This window comes from Centrocercus urophasianus, unplaced genomic scaffold (assembly GCF_019232065.1).
Source record: "Centrocercus urophasianus isolate 14NV4802_14NV808 unplaced genomic scaffold, USGS_Curo_1.0 seq_24, whole genome shotgun sequence".
NCBI classification, from domain to species: Eukaryota; Metazoa; Chordata; class Aves; order Galliformes; family Phasianidae; genus Centrocercus; species Centrocercus urophasianus.
In genome coordinates, this window is record NW_024884800.1 from 3,305,447 (window position 1) to 3,323,692 (window position 18,246).

Consider the following 18,246-nt stretch of genomic DNA (forward strand, 5'->3'; position numbering starts at 1 on the left):
TAATTTTTCACGTTTCCCCAATGGCAGGACACAGTGTTGCTTCTGTAAAAGCAAGATATGAGCCCAGCAGATGGTATCTATAAGGAAGTGATTTCTTTGCCAACTCCGTAACCACATGGTCCCAAACTTCCTTTTGAGTCCTCTGAAGGGCTTTTCTAAGACACAAAGTGAGGATTAAATAACTGGGGGTGAGGGTTACAGCATTTCACAGCAAGTGCAAGGATGTTTTGTTTTCCTGCCAGCTTGTTTTGAAATACAGAAATCGTGCTGTTTTGTTTTGAGTTGCATATCATGGCTAGCTATAAATTGGTGTTAACTTTGAGAAAGCCAAAAGTGCATTATATCTTTGATACAGCTGGAATAGACAATTTCCCATTTTTTTATGGCCTTCTGCAGCCATAATTACAATGAAAAGAATCCCCCTTTTATCTCGTGTCACAGCAAATGATTGTTGGAGGGAAAAACTGAGAGCTATTTCGCTTCCTAAAATCTGTCTTAAAAATACCCTTCTTCCTTCACTAAACCTGGTCATTTGCTAGGAAGGAGACTTTAAAAAGATATGTCGTAAGAAAGCAAAGAACAAACAAGGTCTATAATTGTTTGCATGTTTGGTTCTGGATCTAAAATGAATGCTGCTTGCATGCATGTGTGCTGGGAATATGTTTGGAGGCATCACCAATCCCAGGTCCTGAAGGAAGCAGAGCCTTGCTCTTTTTCTGCAACAGCTGATTGTATCCAACCACATCAAGTCTTGCTTTGCCTCCCTGTTAGCGCAATCTCACAGCAGCAGGCTAGAAACTTCACTACCTTGTAGGCTGGAAAAGGCAAGAGGGAGCATAAAGCTGTCTGCCCTGCTTTACTGGGGTTTATAATGGCCCCTGGCAGCTGTAACTCAGCAGCTGGCCAAAGATATGGCAAGCACAAACCCTTTGGGTGCTGCTTAGGTGCCAGGAGTGATAGCATCTGCTCAGGATCAGTCTCCAGCAGGGAGTTGCCTGGGGATGCAGGCTTACTGTGAACAGGGCATGGGTTCTCCTCTTGGAGCAACACAAGGAGAAAGGCACAGAGAGAAGACTGGAGCTTGTTCTCCAGCAGGTTCCCAAGAAAAAATTTTCTCCCTAGCATTGGGTTGGAAGTGTCTGATAAGTCTCTGCAGGCAGTCAGTGATTCATGCTGAGTCAATGCCAGCCATATTCTCTTGGGTATCCCTGTGCTGCCCGTGCACTCCCAATTTCGTATCACTGCAGCCAGTTCTGGGCTAATCCCAATTCTGAGCATGACTCCATCTCACAATGGGGGAAGGACTGAATTACAACAGGCAATAATTACTTAATAGCTCCTTGCTCAAGTGCACACTCGATCCTCTTGGCCCCATTTTATTCATTTCTTTTCTCCCATTTTTTTCCCCTGTGACTATTTTCAGCAAGAGGCAGAGATCACCAAGTGCTGGAGCAGTGTCTACACACTCTTTTAACCTGTATGGCTCTGTGTAATGGTGGACTACACCCAATGGAGTAGTCTTGCTAGACACAACTCTTAGTTCCTGTTTTAAAACCCGTTTACCAGCATGCCACAGTGATGGCCCCAGCAGTTTGGCTTAGTTTGGAAGGGATCTTAATATTGAGTACATACAAGTTTTTCTGAATCACATATATTTAGCATAAAAGATAGAGGGCCAGGGTGACAGCTCCAGTCTCTGACTTGGAGGATGTGAGTGAATTAATGGGCAGCATTTACTGTCATCTCCTATGGGGAGAAGGTGATAGAACAGAGAATTGGCTCATGGACCATGCTCAGGAAGACGTGAACTGAGTAAACCTCTCCCCTGCATGGATAAAGCCTGTGGTTATGGCTGTGCCAAGAAATCCGTAGGGCTCAGAGTGCCATCCCACAGTGTCCTAGCAGCCTTCACTACCCCAGCAGGCTCTGGTGTCACCCCCTGCAGCCACATCCCTGCGGTGGCTGCGGAGGCGGCTGCATGCCAGCACCAAACCCTTCCTTCTTCTGCTTCCCTGTGCCCAGCCCAATTTAGTGGGGGTGGAAGGAAGCAGCATGCAGTGTCCCCTCCCCACCAACCACCACTCTGACCGCAGGTGGATTGGTGCTCCAGCAAGTCCTGCATAGAGGTCTGCCGCTCTGAAATAGGAGTTTGCTCAGGGGACAGATGTGCTCCAGCAGTGTGGGCCATTCCATTGCAAATCCCCAAGCCCTGTTCCTAACTGAGGTGACTCACACTGCAGTTTGGCTTTGTTCCACTGCTTCCTGGCGCCAGCTCAATATGGGGGGCAAGGGCATGAGTCACAGTGTGTGTTGGGGGCTTTGGGACAAGCGTGTGCCTTTTTTGCATACTGGAATTCCTGAGGGAAGTCATTCTTTTAGGTGTTTGTTTTTTTTTTTTCTGGGGCATGTGGAAGTAGTGGTGCAGGCATCCAAGGACATGTTTGCCAGCAGGCCTTGTTGGAGGGCTCTGGCAGATATCTCCCACAGCAGACACTGGTGCAACCTCTCTTTCCTACGTTTAGGGCTTTTGTAAGGGCATGAGACAGAATTCTGTCTGTCTGATGTGCTGAGAATCTGCCCCTGAACCCAACTGTTGTTTGGGCTAGGGACAGATGGACATGCACAAGCACATCTCCAAAAAGCATGTCAGCTAAGGACAGCAAGGAAATGTGGTCAAAAGTAGGCTCTGAATGTATTCCCACAAATTACTTTTGAGCACAACGCTCTGGCAGAAGTTTTATTTAGGCTTTCCAAGGTTGAGCCCAATGTACTGCCCATGCTCTTGCCCCTCTAAGCCCTAGGTGTAGGTGTAGGTGTAAGTGTAATTCTGTGGTGTATATTCTAATGTTTGCCTGTCTCTTGTGAAGTTTCCCTCAGCCTTTTTCAAGGGAAGGGTGAACATGTGTGCTGCCCTCTGCTACGAGATCCTCAAGTGCTGCACTTCGAAGGTGACCTCCACAAGGAACGAAGCCTCTGCTCTGCTGTATCTGCTGATGAGAAACAACTTTGAGTTCACCAAAAGGAGGACATTTCTGAGAACACACCTTCAGGTGAGCAGCTGGGGAAAGGAGGGCAGAAGGATGCCTGGATGCCTCAGATGTAGTGAATGGGTGTCTCAACGTAGCTATGTCTTACCTCATGTCTACAGAGGAGCTCATCATTTATTTTTAAAAGGAGAGATCTTATAGATAGACAAAAAGCTTCTGGATTTCCTGGCTTTGCCTAATGCCTGTTTTCAGTGATTGGCTCCGGGCTTTTTGGGTGCAATACAATTCCATCAAGCACTCCACGTTGTTGTGTTTTTGGAATTGCAGCTCCAAGACACACCTCTGCTTGGGATGCTGGCTGGGGTGGGGTGGAAGGATGGCATGAGACACCTTCAGGGCAGGAGGAGGGATTTTGCTGGAGCTGCTTTTGCAGTGTTACTTTTTTGAAGCAAATGTAGATACCTGGAGTGCAGATGAACGCTGTCTGGATTGTGCTAAAACAGGGAAGATGACAATAATCGAGGTACTTACTTCCACATCAGCATTCGTGTTAAGACTGTTATCTCGTTAGTTCTGTGAACTTGCTGTTCAGCAAAGAAGTTTGGCCCTCTGAGGAGTGTTTGCCCACGGGAGGTCAGACAGTGAAGCCACAACAAGGCCCTTGCTTACACTGTGGGAAAGACACGATGTTTTTTATGAGCTTTTTATGTAACTGTGCCAATAAAGCTCTTCTATTGGGCTCGTTTAAATAATGCTCCTTTGCTGTCCCAACAGATAATAATTGCAGTGAGCCAGTTAATAGCAGATGTGGCGCTCAGCGGTGGGACGAGGTTTCAGGACTCCTTGCTCATCATTAACAACTTTGCAAACAGTGACAGGCCTATGAAGGTAGGTTGGAGGAGAGAGATCACATTGTGTGCTATCAGCCATTAATGCGAGATGGGGGATGCACTCAAGAAAATCATGTTTAGATAAGCCTAATTAGTTCTAACTGTAAAACTTATAAGCCTGCACTGGGCTGTTTGCTCAGAAAAAAGGGATTATGCCAACAGCAGGTGCACTATGCCATGTTCCACTGTGATGCCTAATGCCAAGAGGAGGGAGCACTGTAATTCAGGTTACACTTTGCATGGGGTGCTCCTTTCAAGAGTATGCAAAGAGCTTTCTAAGAATTTCCAGCTTTGACAGGAATGCCAGGGGAGGGCCTGTTGCCTAAAGGCCGTAATTAGCAGGAATTAAAATTATTTTTTTTATTGTAACTAATATTAATAATGTCTTCTTTTGTAAACACTGATGGTTGTATTTCTTTGGAAAATAATTGTCTGCCCTTGTGCTGGAATGAACAGTTTCTATCCAATCCACTGAATAATAAATTATCACTACAATTTGCTCTATTGCTCCCAGTATAGCTGCCAATGCTGGATTGAGAAAAACAGGAAAAGTTTTACAGCTCTGTGATCATTCCATGAGCTAAAGGAACGGGATGCTGGCTGGGGTGGGGTGGAAGGATGGCATGAGGCACCTTCAGGGCAGGAGGAGGGATTTTGACACTTCAGTTAGGTGTTAAATTGTGTTATAACAAAATTATATTTCGGATATACATGACAGAACCTCTGTTCCCTCCTGCACACAGATGTTGATAGGGGTTTTGCTAATCCCCGTTTTGCTGATCTTATTTTACATCATGCAACCATTGTTATATCCAGATTATGTACCTGCATAGGAGCAAGAGTACAGGAGAGATCTTCCAGTTACAGGAGAGATTCCAGGACACTGGAGATGGTGCTGTGCACAGACACAGACATAGCTGAGGAGTTGGCATGTGGGCGAAGCGAGGCTCAGCACAGGGAAGAGAAAGATGAGGGGGCATCTGGTGAGGTTTTAGAGAAGAGGAAGTCAGACTTGTCCCAGAGGTGCAGAGGGACAGGACAAGAGGCAACAGGCACGAGATGCTACAAGGGAAATTCCAACTTTACATAAAGAAAAATGACTTCCCAGAAATGTTCCCGTTTTGGAACAAAAAGGATATTAGATATTTTTCCTTGGAGATTATCAAAACTTAGCTGGACAAGCCTCAATCTAACCGCTTGTAGCAGAGGATCAGCTGGAGCCTGTGTTTCTTTAACGCATTCCTGTGGTGAGAATGCCCATGGGACTTTTGGAATTAGAGTGACCACATCAGACACTAACAGTCCACATGGTGAACTCAGTGGAAAATGCTTCAGGAATGGTTTATGATTCCATTCTGTGGCGTTTGCATGCAAGAAGCACTTCTGTCCAACCCTCACCCAGTTCCTCAGCTCGCAGAAGTACCTGCTGCAGTTCAGCACTGGAATGGTCAACATCTTGTGCATGCCCAGGTGGAAACACTTCTGATTGCACATTAAATACTGTATGCTGTATGCACCGTGTGTGCAGTAGGTAAAACTGCAGTCGGTGTTATTTCCTATGCTTTGCTTTTTAGATTGGCAGCAAGTGGAGTTTTGGCTTATGGGTAGCAAAAGTCTTTGAAAAAGCCTGCCACACCTTTTGTCTCTGTGTTTGCTTCTAATTAGATTTGTTTTGTATCAGGCAACTGCTTTTCCTTCGGAAGTCAAAGATTTGACGAAGAGGATCCGTACGGTGCTTATGGCCACTGCCCAAATGAAAGAACATGAAAAGGATCCAGAAATGCTGATAGATCTACAGTACAGCTTAGCTAAATCTTACGCAAGCACCCCAGAGCTGCGGAAAACATGGCTGGACAGTATGGCAAAAATACATGTGAAAAATGGAGATTTCTCAGAGGTAATTCGCGTAATTCAAAACATGGTGCTTAACAAGGCAGATGTGGAGATGATATTTTAATTTTCACTTTGTGCTTTGCAGGCAGCCATGTGTTACGTTCACGTAGCAGCCCTCGTTGCAGAGTTTCTGCACAGGAAAAGTAAGTGTTTGCTGTTTGAGGAGCGTGAGGCAATGCAGCAATGAGTGACAGTTTGGTAAATGGTTATTTGTGGATCTCTTCTAAACAAGCTCAAAAAGAAAAACAAAAACCAAAAAAACGAATGCATTGTGGCATGATGAAGGTATCAGATGATGAATAGTTTTAAAGAAGGTAATCCAAGTGTTACTGGGCTGGTCAGGTCTTCTTAGGTAGTCATGTTGGCACTTCACTGAGTAAAATAAGAACAGAAACATCACATCTTGGTTGAAGAGTTTGGATGTATTTCACATTAGGAAGTGTGCTCACGGGGGAAGCCCATGTTAAAAACTGTCTGCCAGTATGTTCATCAGAAGTATCACTATAGTCAATATGGGAAACTATAGGAGAAAGCAGTCAAAATTTAGTCAAAAAATGAGGCTATAGCCTAACTATACAAATATGTAACCTAACTATACAAATGAGCAAAGAGCAACCAGGAAAAAAAGGGAATGTTGTGGTTTAATGCAAAACAGGAAGCAAGGACAGACTCACGTGTACTCAAGTAACAATACAACATTTTGCAAGTTTACTTGTGAATATCAATTCTCCAGTCGATACACTGACCACATTTCACATCTCTATGTGAGCAAGTAGTGCTGAAAAGGACTTAGCTTCCCATGCTTTTAATGTTAGGCTGCACAGAAGATGACTGCAGGTACTGTGTTGGCAGGAAAGGTCTCTAAGGACCTTGCTCAGGGAGCTGGAAGTCCCTCCACATTCTGTACTCTGTGTTGGCTAAGTGGGAAGAAACAGGGCATGCTTATTTGATACGTATACAAACTTTACATAGCTGCAGAGGGGAAAGCATTGAAAGTGGTCATTCTTTATGTGTACCCTAGAGGCTGCTGACCACAACCCCCATGTGGTTGCCACCCCTTTGTGACCACAGTCACAGGGGAGAACTTGTGAAAAAGAAAAGGAACAAGTCAAAAGGAATATCAAGTGAATGCCTTGAGTTATTTCTGTCACTGACATTCTACATACATGTATATGTAAGGCTGGAAATGGTTCAGTACATGCTGAACTACTCAAAGCTTTGGGGTGCATCAAGAAGTGTGCCTTCTGCTAGTGGTGCACAATCCCAGTCACTTCCTACCCAGCTTTCCAGCTCCTCATGATAGCTTTCTTTTTGCATCTTCTGTGCAAAAATACATCCTTGTTCTTCTCTCCTGACTATCAGTCAGTTGCAGGCCATCAAGTTAGTCAAAGGTAACTTCGGATAGCACACTGGAAGATCTGTTTTGCTTGGTGTTAGTCACACATCAGGAAAGACTCCTGTGGCAAATGGTTGGGGAGAATCTGATGTGTTCAGTCCTAGTGTAGCAAATGAGCAGCAAAAATGAGCAGAGTCAAGTCCTCTGCTGCTTGTAGGACTGCATTATCAATAGACTGCTTCCTTGACCATTGAAGCAAGATATATTTGAAATAAATTATTCCATGAAACCATTTGCTTTCGCCTACTACAGAACTCTTCCCCAGTGGATGCACTGCCTTCAGGAAAATCACTCCCAACATTGACGAAGAAGGTGCAATGAAAGAAGATGGCGGGATGATGGACGTACATTACAGTGAGGTGAGGTCACGTAGCACAGACTACAAGAGTTTTGATAACCAATTAAGACTTTTAGTTTTAGACTCATGTGAGCTGTAACAAATTACAGTTGTACACCGGCATCTGCATAAAAGACTGTTCCATGGCAATTTCCCAAGAGAAATCTGCACTGATGGATTTTTTGTGTGCAATTCAGATACGTAAATCTGGTATAGCTTTTTGTTTCCTTTGAAAGGCTTTTCTAGCACTGAGACTGAAAAAGCTACACCGCAAACTTTGCTTGCCATGCTATGCAAATGCTAACTCTCGCCAGCACAGGACAGCACAGCATAGTATTTTCAAGAAGGTGCAGAAGGTTAGAAGTCAAGGTCTGCTGAGCAAGAAGTCAACTCAGGCTCCCCTTGAGTTAGGGCTGTGCTGCCATGGCAGCAGAACAGTCCAGAAACCAAAGCATTGCCCAGGGGAAGTGAGAAGATCCTCCTGTAAATTATAAAGACTCACAATTACTTCTGCATCACCCTGTGCAACCCCTGAGCCATGTGGCTGAGCAAGGTGGCTCTTGAATGTGCATTCTGCTTGAATGTCCATTCATCAGTGCTAGGCCTGGGGATCCCCAGCAGCACATCTTACTGCTTGTACACATGTTCTCAGATGTGCTTCTTAGACGTGTGCCCTCTTTCTTCCAACCGTATCCTTCCAAAGCTTTGGCATTTTCTTCGGAGGTACCTAAATAACCAAAGCATACTTGCTTGCTATTGTGCAAATGAGTTATTAAGAATTAAACTTTTTAAAAATTTGTTGGTTTTTTTTTTTTCATTCCAAACTTACAGAATACCTTTGGAAAGACCAAGGCCACACAGTGTTTAAAATTCTGTAGCTCTGGCCACAACAGTGGAACTTATTAAATTATCTGAAGCTCAAATGATTTCTCTTCTTTTTGACTTAACCACACCCATTCGATTTCTCTTGTAGGAAGTCCTGGTGGAGTTGCTGGAGCAATGTGTGGATGGTCTCTGGAAAGCAGAGCGTTACGAAACCATTTCTGAAGTTTCCAAACTGATCATTCCTATCTATGAAAAGCGGCGTGAATTTGAAGTATGCATTTTGAACTCGTCTGTGTGTGTCTTCTTTCTCAGACTGCTAGGAAAAAGCAAAGTGCTTGTATTTCTGATGCTGAATTAATGGGTTGGCGTCAGTGTAGCACATGCTGTGCTTCAGTGCTGGTCATTAAACAAATTAGTGAAAGATAATGCAGTGAAAGGAGTTAAAGCTTTGCTCCTTTCCAGCACCTGCTGTGATCTGTGCTCTGGTAAGGTTCTGCTGCTGAACAGTGCTTCCCTTTCCCTCCCTCTCCCATGACCCCTCCACATCAGGACAGCATGCAACTCTGCAACTGAAGTTTGGAGAAATCATGATCTATTTTTTTCATCATAAAGCTGTTTTTAATTTAAAAAAAAAAAAAATAATAATCACTGAGGAAAATACTGCAAGTTTCTCTACCCTTAAAGGCTTAGTGCTTAAAGGGAACGTGCTGAGACTGTAGGTCCAGCCTTCTCTCTAGGGACAGTGGTTTTATTGCAGCCTGTTGTATCTTTCAGGCTTGAAGCCTGAAATTCTGGTTTGAATCCTCCAGAGAATTGTGTTCAGATATTTCAGTAGCTTCCAGCGTTAGCTAGAATTTCCTACTTGAAGTTCAGCTTTCAAGATATCAAATTTTGCTTTCCAGAAACTTACTCAGCTATACAGAACGCTTCATGGGGCATACGCTAAGATACTGGAGGTGATGCACACAAGGAAGAGGCTTCTTGGAACCTTTTTCAGAGTGGCATTTTATGGACAAGTAAGTATAGGCAGAGGCTCACCAGCTACTGCTCACCTGGCATCCTTCCCCATTCAGCTGCTGCTCAGGCAGCTCTTAAGCTTAAAAGCCTGATAGCTCCTCAGCAGGGTCTGGTGCCTTTAAGGTACCTTCCAACCCAAGCCATTCTATGATTCTGTGATTCTAAGTAGCTGGAAAAATTGAGAAGATCTAGGGCTCAAAGTCACAAGGAAGAGTGTGATCTTACCATATCTTCTGAGCCTGAAGGCAGTTACACAGCGTTGCTATTTTTCCAGCTAATCTAATGGTGTGTGTTACATCTCACCTCCCATGTGTCTTTAAATGGCCCTCTTCTACTTGCAGACCCGTAGCTCTGGGGGAAATGCAGGTCACCTCTCTAGAAAATGCTATGTAAATGACACTAGCCCTGCCTTTCCTGGTTCCTTCTTTTACAGCAATTGATGTGTACCCCTGAAACCATCCTGAGTTTTTACCTTTGAACACCACTGTCATTTCCCACACAACAAATCTGATCACTGACTTCTGCTGCAGCAAATGTTTGGTTCCAGACTTTGTACTTTCAATATGTGAAAAGCAAATAAGTTAGCAACAAATTAAACAACTGCTAATTTGGTTTTCTAAAATTTACACAAATAACTGGGTCAAATTACGCAAGCTAACATCATCCTGACAGCCAATGCTTGATCTAGTTTTGCACTTCAGAGCTTTGCCAGCTTTATACTGTCAGCTGCACAGAGATCCTTCTAACAGTCTGTCACGATTCCTGACAAGAGCAGCTTGCCAAAGCACGAGGCTTTCACAGTTTCCGTTACAGGAAGGACTGGTGATGCAGGCACAATCTTTGCTGCAAGTTTTTCTCTACTTACCACAAATATTCGGAGTTCCACTTCCCTGAGTACAGGAGAAATCAAAGCAGCGGAAACACGTTTCTCCATTTATTACTTGAGGTCCCCGTTGGCTTACACAAAACCCTCTTATTTCCAAATTTCACATGGCCCTGCTTTCAGGGCTTAGAAAATTTGTTTTTCTACTCATTTTCTGTGCTTTGTTTTTGTGCTTTTTGTCCTGGTTGCCTCTTTCCAACCTTCCTCAAAGACAACCTTTGGCCAAACCCTTCTGCCACACTGTTTGGATTTCTGGTTAGTCATACTCAGGCCTTTGTGCTTTATGATGATGTGTTTGTATTGGTCAAGGATAAAATTTCTTTACACAGTATTTGAAGGAATCTGTTAGACCACACAGAGTCTCTGTGCAAACCATAGCCTTCTAAGCCTTACTGACATTCTGAATTGTTAGTAGAAAGTTGCTTTCAAACCAGCAAATCTGAAAGAACGTTTTCCAAGCAAAGAAACTCGTCTATTCCTTGTGACTTGTTTGTGATTAATGCTAGACATTCTTTGAAGAAGAAGATGGGAAGGAATATATCTACAAAGAGCCGAAGCTGACGGGCCTTTCCGAGATCTCTTTCAGACTTCTTAAACTTTATGGAGAAAAATTTGGCTCAGAAACCGTAAAAATTATCCAGGATTCTAATAAGGTAAAATTAAACCGTGTGAACAAGCTGGTGAAATGCAGTGAACATCGGGGCTACATAGCAGATGAGTGTGACATAAATATTGCTCTCTACGGCCTGGGACTACACTGGGCATAGAATATCTCTTTATGCTCCTTGGGTTGCAGCTATGGATTCATCTGGGTTACTAACAGCAATACTGGAGACCTCAAAGGTTTTGTGCAAGCCTGCAGATTTGCATGCTACAGCACAGTGCAGCACGAGTGGTAACTCATGGCCCAACATGGTTGAATTAGAAGGTGTGAGTAACGTGTGAATGTGCTGTATTGATGGAGAGCATGATATGACTGCTCCTTCCAGGTACACCTTTTTTGACACCAGATGAGGTATTTCTTGTGCTGCAACCTCATTGTCTTGTGTGTCTGCTAGCTCACAGTCTAGCCATCCCTGCTGAGGTCAAAGAGAGTGCCTGATATGTTATTCACATGCATGCAATGGGGCTGGGACAGCGGGAAATGAGAGTGTTCATCAGGTCCCAGGAGATAAATTAAACAATTGTAAGTCACTAACCTTTGTTTTTCTAGAGTGTAACTCTCTTGTTTCACAGGTCAACATTAAAGACCTTGACCCCAAGTACGCTCATATTCAAGTGACTTATGTGAAACCCTATTTTGAAGACAAAGAACTTTCTGAAAGAAAGACTGAATTTGAAAGGAATCATAATATCAATAGATTTGTATTTGAGACTCCTTACACTTTATCTGGAAAAAAGCATGGCAGTGTGGAAGAACAGTGTAAAAAAAGGACCATTCTTACCAGTAAGTTAAAGCACCTGAACACGAGGCAATAGGTCAGCAACTAATTATAGACTTATTTTAGCTCATAATAATATCCCAAAAGAATCAGAAATTTTCTCCGATTCTTAATCAGAATTGTGGTACAATAATCTGGTTGGGAGGGGGAATTCATCTTACATTTCTATGGGCAAATTTTCATAAATGAATGAATGATGCTGTTAAATTAGAACTTTGTTCAGGATTTCACCCACACTGAGTAAAACTGATCTATCTACACATACTTCTGTTTACTGAACAGCCTTTCAATCTACAAACTTTCTTTGCTGTTTCTGCCAGCTTTGAACTCCTTCCCATATGTAAAGAAGAGAATTCCAGTCAATTATGAGCATCAGGTTAATTTAAAACCAATCGATGTTGCAACCGATGAAATAAAAGACAAGACAGCAGAGCTGCAAAAGCTCTGCTCTGCAGGTGATGTTGACATGATCCAGCTGCAGCTCAAATTGCAAGGCTGTGTTTCCGTGCAGGTAAGTCTTGACAGCTCTTCAGAATCACATTGACAGACATATCTCAGTGAGTCAGCTTTTCGTAGCATGGCGCATTTGCCTTCCATAAATGATTAACTACCAAGTTTGCAGCACTGCAGCCAGCAGCCTGCTACTTACACCAATGGCTCGAGACAATGAGCATTTTGTCCAGTGGTGTTTGCAGTGCTAAGTGTTACCATACCTTAGTGGCCGTGAAAGAGTGTTGAAATATACTTAATTCTTTACAATTGCACTGGTAAATATCAGGCAGAAATAACCTCTCTGTGAACCTGACTTTTCCAGCCGGATATATGACTTTAAGATTAAGATCGTACTGCTTGCCAAGCAGAAGTGTGAGGAAAGTATGAGGAAACAGACTCCCTTCCTCTTCTTTATCTCTATTTATCTTCTGGGCTTTCAAAACCTAGATAGAAAAACTAATACTCAAGTTTAAAGACTTGGGCTTGCTCTGGTGATATTAGTAGCACAGAGTTGGTGGCATTCAAATAACATGATAATGGTTTTCAAGCCTTAAGAAATCGTTCTAACCTTCTGAAATGCCCTTAGTGACTCAAAGCTGTGGCGTAAATGACTTTTTATTTCTTTGGTTCCAGGTTAATGCTGGTCCCTTGGCCTATGCCAGGGCTTTCCTAAGTGACAGCCAGTCCAGCAAATATCCTGCTAAGAAGGTGAACGAGTTGAAAGAAATGTTCAGGTAGGATTTCTAATGTAATAAAAAATAGCAGCCTGGGTTTTTTAGCTGTGTTTTCGCATGTCCCCCAAATCAGCAGATGCTGCATGCTCAGATGTATTTACAAAGATCCCCGTGTCACAAGCCAGTGTAAGAATGTATGTCAGGTCTTAGGGTTGTGATTTCCATGCTTGAATGCCTTATCCAGTTATGTGCATGGGTATTTGAGGTGATAGTGTGAAGAAAGAATGTTTGAAAACCAGAGGCCTGATAGTCACGTTCAGGGCCCTTTCGTATCGTGCGTTGTTTTCCCATCTTTCCAAAGGGATTTTTAACTACATAATGATGAACTGTTTTGAAACAAATCCCTTTTCAGTTTGTGGGGGACCATCATTCTTGATTCTGTCTCTAATTCTGGACACTACATGACTTGCACAGGCATTTTTCTATCTATCTCCAGCCCTTCACAGTAGGTGCTTTGACCATGGCCTTTTATCTCCCGCTTGAAACTGCCTCCAAGACCCAGTCAGGTGAAGCTCTCACTTTACCTCAGCTCTATGTGTGTCCCCACACTTTGCCACCCTACTTTCTGGACCTCCCAGCAGCAAGCAGTTGCCCACCAGCTCCTATATTTATTGCTTGGTGCTCATTTCACCCACTGGTAACTTATGGATAGAGCAGCATTTGGGTCAATCCTGTTTACCTTCATCAAGTAACCAAGCAAACCATGGAAAGAATAAGTAAATAATCTCTGCAAATCTGCCATGCATGGCTGCAGGGCAGAGATAATGTTTTTCTTTCACTCCAGCCCTGCTGTGCAGCCAAAAAGAAAAACCAAACATAATCTGTTTCATGCACACACACACACACAGGGAAGAAAAAAAAAAATCCTGGAAAATCCCAGAAATGCTTGTGTTTTTGTTATAGTCTCAGATAAATTAATTAAATAGTTAAAAGGAGAACTATGCATGTGAAAGGAAGAGAAGAAAATGAGAAACCACGAAATGAATAGCTGTAAAAATAGTATTGGAGCTCCACATGATGCAGGGTGTGCCTGCTGCTAGAAATTTGACCTCAGATGGACCAAACCCTGTGCACCTGACCACGGCCTGCTTGTGACCCCAATGGCAGCTGGTTGGGCTGCCCAGGGAGCTGTGTGTGGTGCACAAGCTCTGGAGAAGGTCAGAGAGCACTGTGTTGGACTGCTGGTGTGTGCCACATTTAGTGCCATTTCGTGCCTATGGAGCCTCCATGGAGCTCCTTTGGAAAGCACTGTTCTGTGTTGCAGTCCTTCCCCGTTCCCTGATCCACTGTGCTCAGGATGGCCCTAGAATGTGACTTGGAGAAACAGGAAGACATGGTTGTCTGCTTCAGTAGAAGATCAGGAAACAGTCGTGCCTAAAGTTCTTTTTTTCCTCCCAGGAAGTTTATACAAGCCTGTGGAATTGCTCTGGAGCTCAACGAGAGACTCATTAAAGAGGATCAAGTGGAGTACCATGAGGGACTGAAATCAAACTTTCGGGATATGGTGAAAGAGCTTTCGGACATCATCCATGAGCAGGCATGTACTGCATGTCAGGAGCCCACAGAAATGGTTCTCTGTGCTTGAAAAGTAGCTAAAGATGAAAACTCACTGACAACTAATAGAAAACACCTCATGTTATGTCAATGACATGGTTGGTTTCCCATTCCATCTTAGCTGCACGAACAGCAATGAGCGAGAGTAGCAGAGACTGGAACAGGGGGTTGTGGTGTCTCCTTCTCTGGAGATATCCAGGACCCACCTGGATGCTTTCCCACACAGCCTGCTCTGGGGAACCTGCTGTAGCAGGGGTTTGGAGCTGATGATGCCCCTTCCAACCCCCACAGTCCTCTCATTCAGTGCCAGAAAGTCTCATCCTGGTGTTGGTATGCAGGATGGAGTCTTCAGTGATTGGTGTCGTTGGTTTCCCAGATGTTGTGGTCATCAGAATTCTTGTGCCATGTTTGGCTTTGTGTTTTCTATATTGCATGAAAGCTGTGATAAGTCACAGGCTGAAATTCTCTGCCTAAATTTCCAAATTTCTATTTCCTCAATTAAATCCTGCTTGACTTCCTTTTTTTTTTTTTTTTTTTTCCCTTTAAAGGATATTTTCTTTGAACATTGACCTAATACCAACCACTTGCAAGCACTGTGAAACTATTTGTGCTGCCTTCCATCATCTGTTTTAATGTTCTCTTGGATCTTTCTAGGAAAACACATTTGAATTGTAGCACTGGTGAGGTGCACACCTACCTAGTATTGTGCTGTGAAATACAATGAGAACTTTCTGAAGTAGCATCTGCTTTCCTATTTTGCCTTCATTATGGCCAAAAAAAAGCTGATTGTAGGCGTATAGCAGCAACCCTGTGAGACGAGCAGTGCTGACTGTTGTGATTCATAGGTCTTGAAAGTTAGGAGAGTTCCCAAAATCTCCTGCTGACGCAATGTCTTTTGTCTTCTTATGGCTTAGATAATATACGGCTTAAACTTCGTTTATTTGCCTTCAATGCAACGATCCCAGGTGTGACAGTTAATTGAAACTGCAGCAGTCCCTGAAAATAGGTAAATCCCACAGTAATTGGAGCAGTTGTTCAAAGGAACACAGAAATACACAAGTGGCAAAATAAGCAAAGTGCACCGGGCTGCTTTTACTAAGTCAGACTAATACACAATAAAACAATGCTCAAAGGTTTTTTATTTTATTTTGTTTTGTTTTGTTGTGTTTTAAAAATAGCACTATAGCATTTCAGGGGAACAGGATGTGGAGTGTCATGATGGGGTTGGATTTTATTGCAGAGATATAAAAGAGGATGTGTTTGTGGATAGGCGACTGCCACGTCCCCTCTGTGTTAGGTTTCCCTGCTATTCCACTCAGGACCACCTTTCTCTTACTGGTCTTTTCCTTTAGCACGCTCATTTTTTTTTCATACATTGCCTACTTTATTTACTTCACTGCTGAATTTGTTAGAGAGTTGTTTGTTACAGGAGTTGCCACCTGCTTACTCCGCGCTGTTTGCAAATGCTTTCCTCCAGGACATCTGATTTGCATGCAGCTGCTGGAACTTCTGTGGTTTCTGAATTCTGCAATAGTCAAATTGGAAACAAATCACTCAGTTCTGCACTGTGGGAGCACTACGGTTAAAATTATCCTGGAACAAAGAAGTACCATTATAGCATGCCCTATGATTTTTACATATTTACAAATGCATTGCCCTGTTCTTCGATTAATGTGCAGAGTAGTACAGCAACCGAAATACAGAAGTGAATTGCTCACTGGGAAGGATATATTTTCACTTTCTTCTGTGGGGCTTTAGTATTCTGTATTAAAATATGGTGTTTAGGAGCACTGTTGTTAGTTGTTGTAGATAACCGCTGACCTGAACTTTGTACTGCCATCAAACGGGCTCAGTATCTGACAATCTAAACAGTGAAACGTGTTTTCCTCTCCTGCAAAATCAGTCGGTTAAACATGAAGGTACATTATATTCATTAAGGGTTCTCATTACAAACAGCAGGTCCTTTCCTAAGTGTGTTCAGTGCCATGAAGCACAGGCAGCACACTTAGTGAAGGAGATGGGACAGATGGGTCAGCCTGTAACCTTCCTACTGATGTTTTAATTAAGGGAAATGTGAGAACAACTGGTAAGCTGCAAGCAGATGGGCACAAGAAGCCTCCGAGTGGCTGAACACTGGGTGTCCAGAATGTGTTGATGATGGCCCAAGGATAGTGAGAACTATTGGTGATAGGTGGGTGGTTGGTCTTGGATAGGTGGATTGGATGGTCTTGTAGGTCTTTTCCAACCTTGGTGTTTCTGTGACTCTGTGATTCATCTCAGTTTGCCAACTGTAAATTCAGACAAACTCTGATGAGTCACAGGGTAAAAACGTGCTCAGCTCTAGGACAGCTCTACTGGTGCATGTAGATTCAGTGCTGTAAGGCATCCTTCAGGTTAGAGAGTGCAAAGTCTTGGCACGTGGCACAGATGTAGTGGTGTTTGCTTAGCTGCATATATGGTACTTAGCTGCATATATCCCCCATGCTTATATATATAAATATTTAGATCTGATTTTTATTGATGCTAAGATACAATTTAAAAGTTCTATACAGAGAAAATTGTTTCTTTCCTAGACTGGATAGTCATAACTGAAGGCTATCTGGTGATGTACAGAAGGGCAGATATATCTGAATGCTACAGAAATCGCTAAATCGCTGTTCTTTCTCATTTTTGTTATGCTGCCTTTGTGAAACAGCTCTGAAGACAAGGTTGGATATCTCTTTCCCATACCTTTTTAAACAACTTTTTTTATAGGCAACAAACTGAAACTTACTGAGCTTGTGGCTGTTCTGTTCTGCCTAGATGTACCACGAAGACCCAATGCACTCGCCGTGGATGCACGACTCCTTGCACGTCTTCTGCGCCATCAGCGGCACATCCAGCAATGGAAGTTACTGCTCTCTCAGACCCACTGCTGAAATCTAAACGTATCGGCGGCACTTCACAGAGCTTTCTCAGGAATATTTGGCACTGTGTAAAGGATTTTTAAAAATCCGCCATGAGCAGAGATTTTGGTTTTTTCCTCCCCCATTGAGTTTACCGTGCTTTCAGACAGGGTGCTTGCTTCTTCTGCTGAGCAACATGGAAAGTGCCTGGACATTGCACCACTGTGCTTCTTTTCTACCTTTTTTTTTTTTTAAAGCTAAACCTATGACTGGACACGGAAAGGCAGTTAACCAAGTATGCCTTGAATTGCAGAACAAGGAATTGAAATGATAATGGTACTATGTAAAGTTGTACAATGGGATATAATAAAATGTAAAACTACTCTGTAAATAGAAGGAGCATAGAGTATATAGACATTAGCACTGTATCATATTTGCTGCTAAAAGCTTTCTTGGGCAGGGGATGTGAAGGAGAAATTGTAGTCACTGTAGGAGACCTTCCCCTTCTAGAAAGAGACCTGGAGCCCAGATGTCCCCAATTGCACTCGCATGATGAGAGTAAAGTCACCCTGGCCTGGATAAGTAAAACTTAATTCAGAAATGATAATTATTGTACATCCTCTGGGCAGGTGGTTGTAACCTCCACAAGAGCTGGGTTTACTTTAGCTGGTTTGAATTCTGGGTAACCTTTCACATCTGCAAAAGGATGGATTGTAGCCACTAAGGACAACCCAAGAGATCTGTCATTTGATAGCAGTTTATCCTCTTTACCGTTCACGGTCTCACACAGATATAAACTCTGAGGACACCTGAAAGTGGGCTGGGAATTACAACGTTCCAATAAAGTTCTTATTATCCATGAGATGTGTTTTTTACCAAAGTGCAGCGCATTGAAATGAAATAGCTCCGAC

At 43.1% G+C, this 18,246-nt stretch overlaps 1 protein-coding gene across 4 annotated transcripts in view; it reads left to right on the forward strand.

The window, feature by feature from the left end:
* Nucleotides 1–18,197, forward strand: part of DOCK11 (dedicator of cytokinesis 11) — a 70,364-nt gene extending 52,167 nt beyond the window's left edge. For all 4 annotated transcript variants that reach the window (XM_042825475.1, XM_042825476.1, XM_042825477.1 and 1 more), the window contains exons 41-53: nucleotides 2,868–3,050; nucleotides 3,762–3,875; nucleotides 5,559–5,774; nucleotides 5,856–5,913; nucleotides 7,419–7,525; nucleotides 8,477–8,599; nucleotides 9,231–9,344; nucleotides 10,735–10,881; nucleotides 11,465–11,675; nucleotides 11,991–12,181; nucleotides 12,796–12,896; nucleotides 14,295–14,433; nucleotides 17,253–18,197. In XM_042825475.1, coding sequence (XP_042681409.1) covers nucleotides 2,868–3,050; nucleotides 3,762–3,875; nucleotides 5,559–5,774; nucleotides 5,856–5,913; nucleotides 7,419–7,525; nucleotides 8,477–8,599; nucleotides 9,231–9,344; nucleotides 10,735–10,881; nucleotides 11,465–11,675; nucleotides 11,991–12,181; nucleotides 12,796–12,896; nucleotides 14,295–14,433; nucleotides 17,253–17,375 — 1,827 coding nt within the window. In that variant the 3' untranslated portion in view covers nucleotides 17,376–18,197. The remainder of the gene's footprint in view (nucleotides 1–2,867; nucleotides 3,051–3,761; nucleotides 3,876–5,558; nucleotides 5,775–5,855; nucleotides 5,914–7,418; nucleotides 7,526–8,476; nucleotides 8,600–9,230; nucleotides 9,345–10,734; nucleotides 10,882–11,464; nucleotides 11,676–11,990; nucleotides 12,182–12,795; nucleotides 12,897–14,294; nucleotides 14,434–17,252) is intronic.
* The last annotated feature ends 49 nt before the right edge of the window (nucleotides 18,198–18,246 follow it).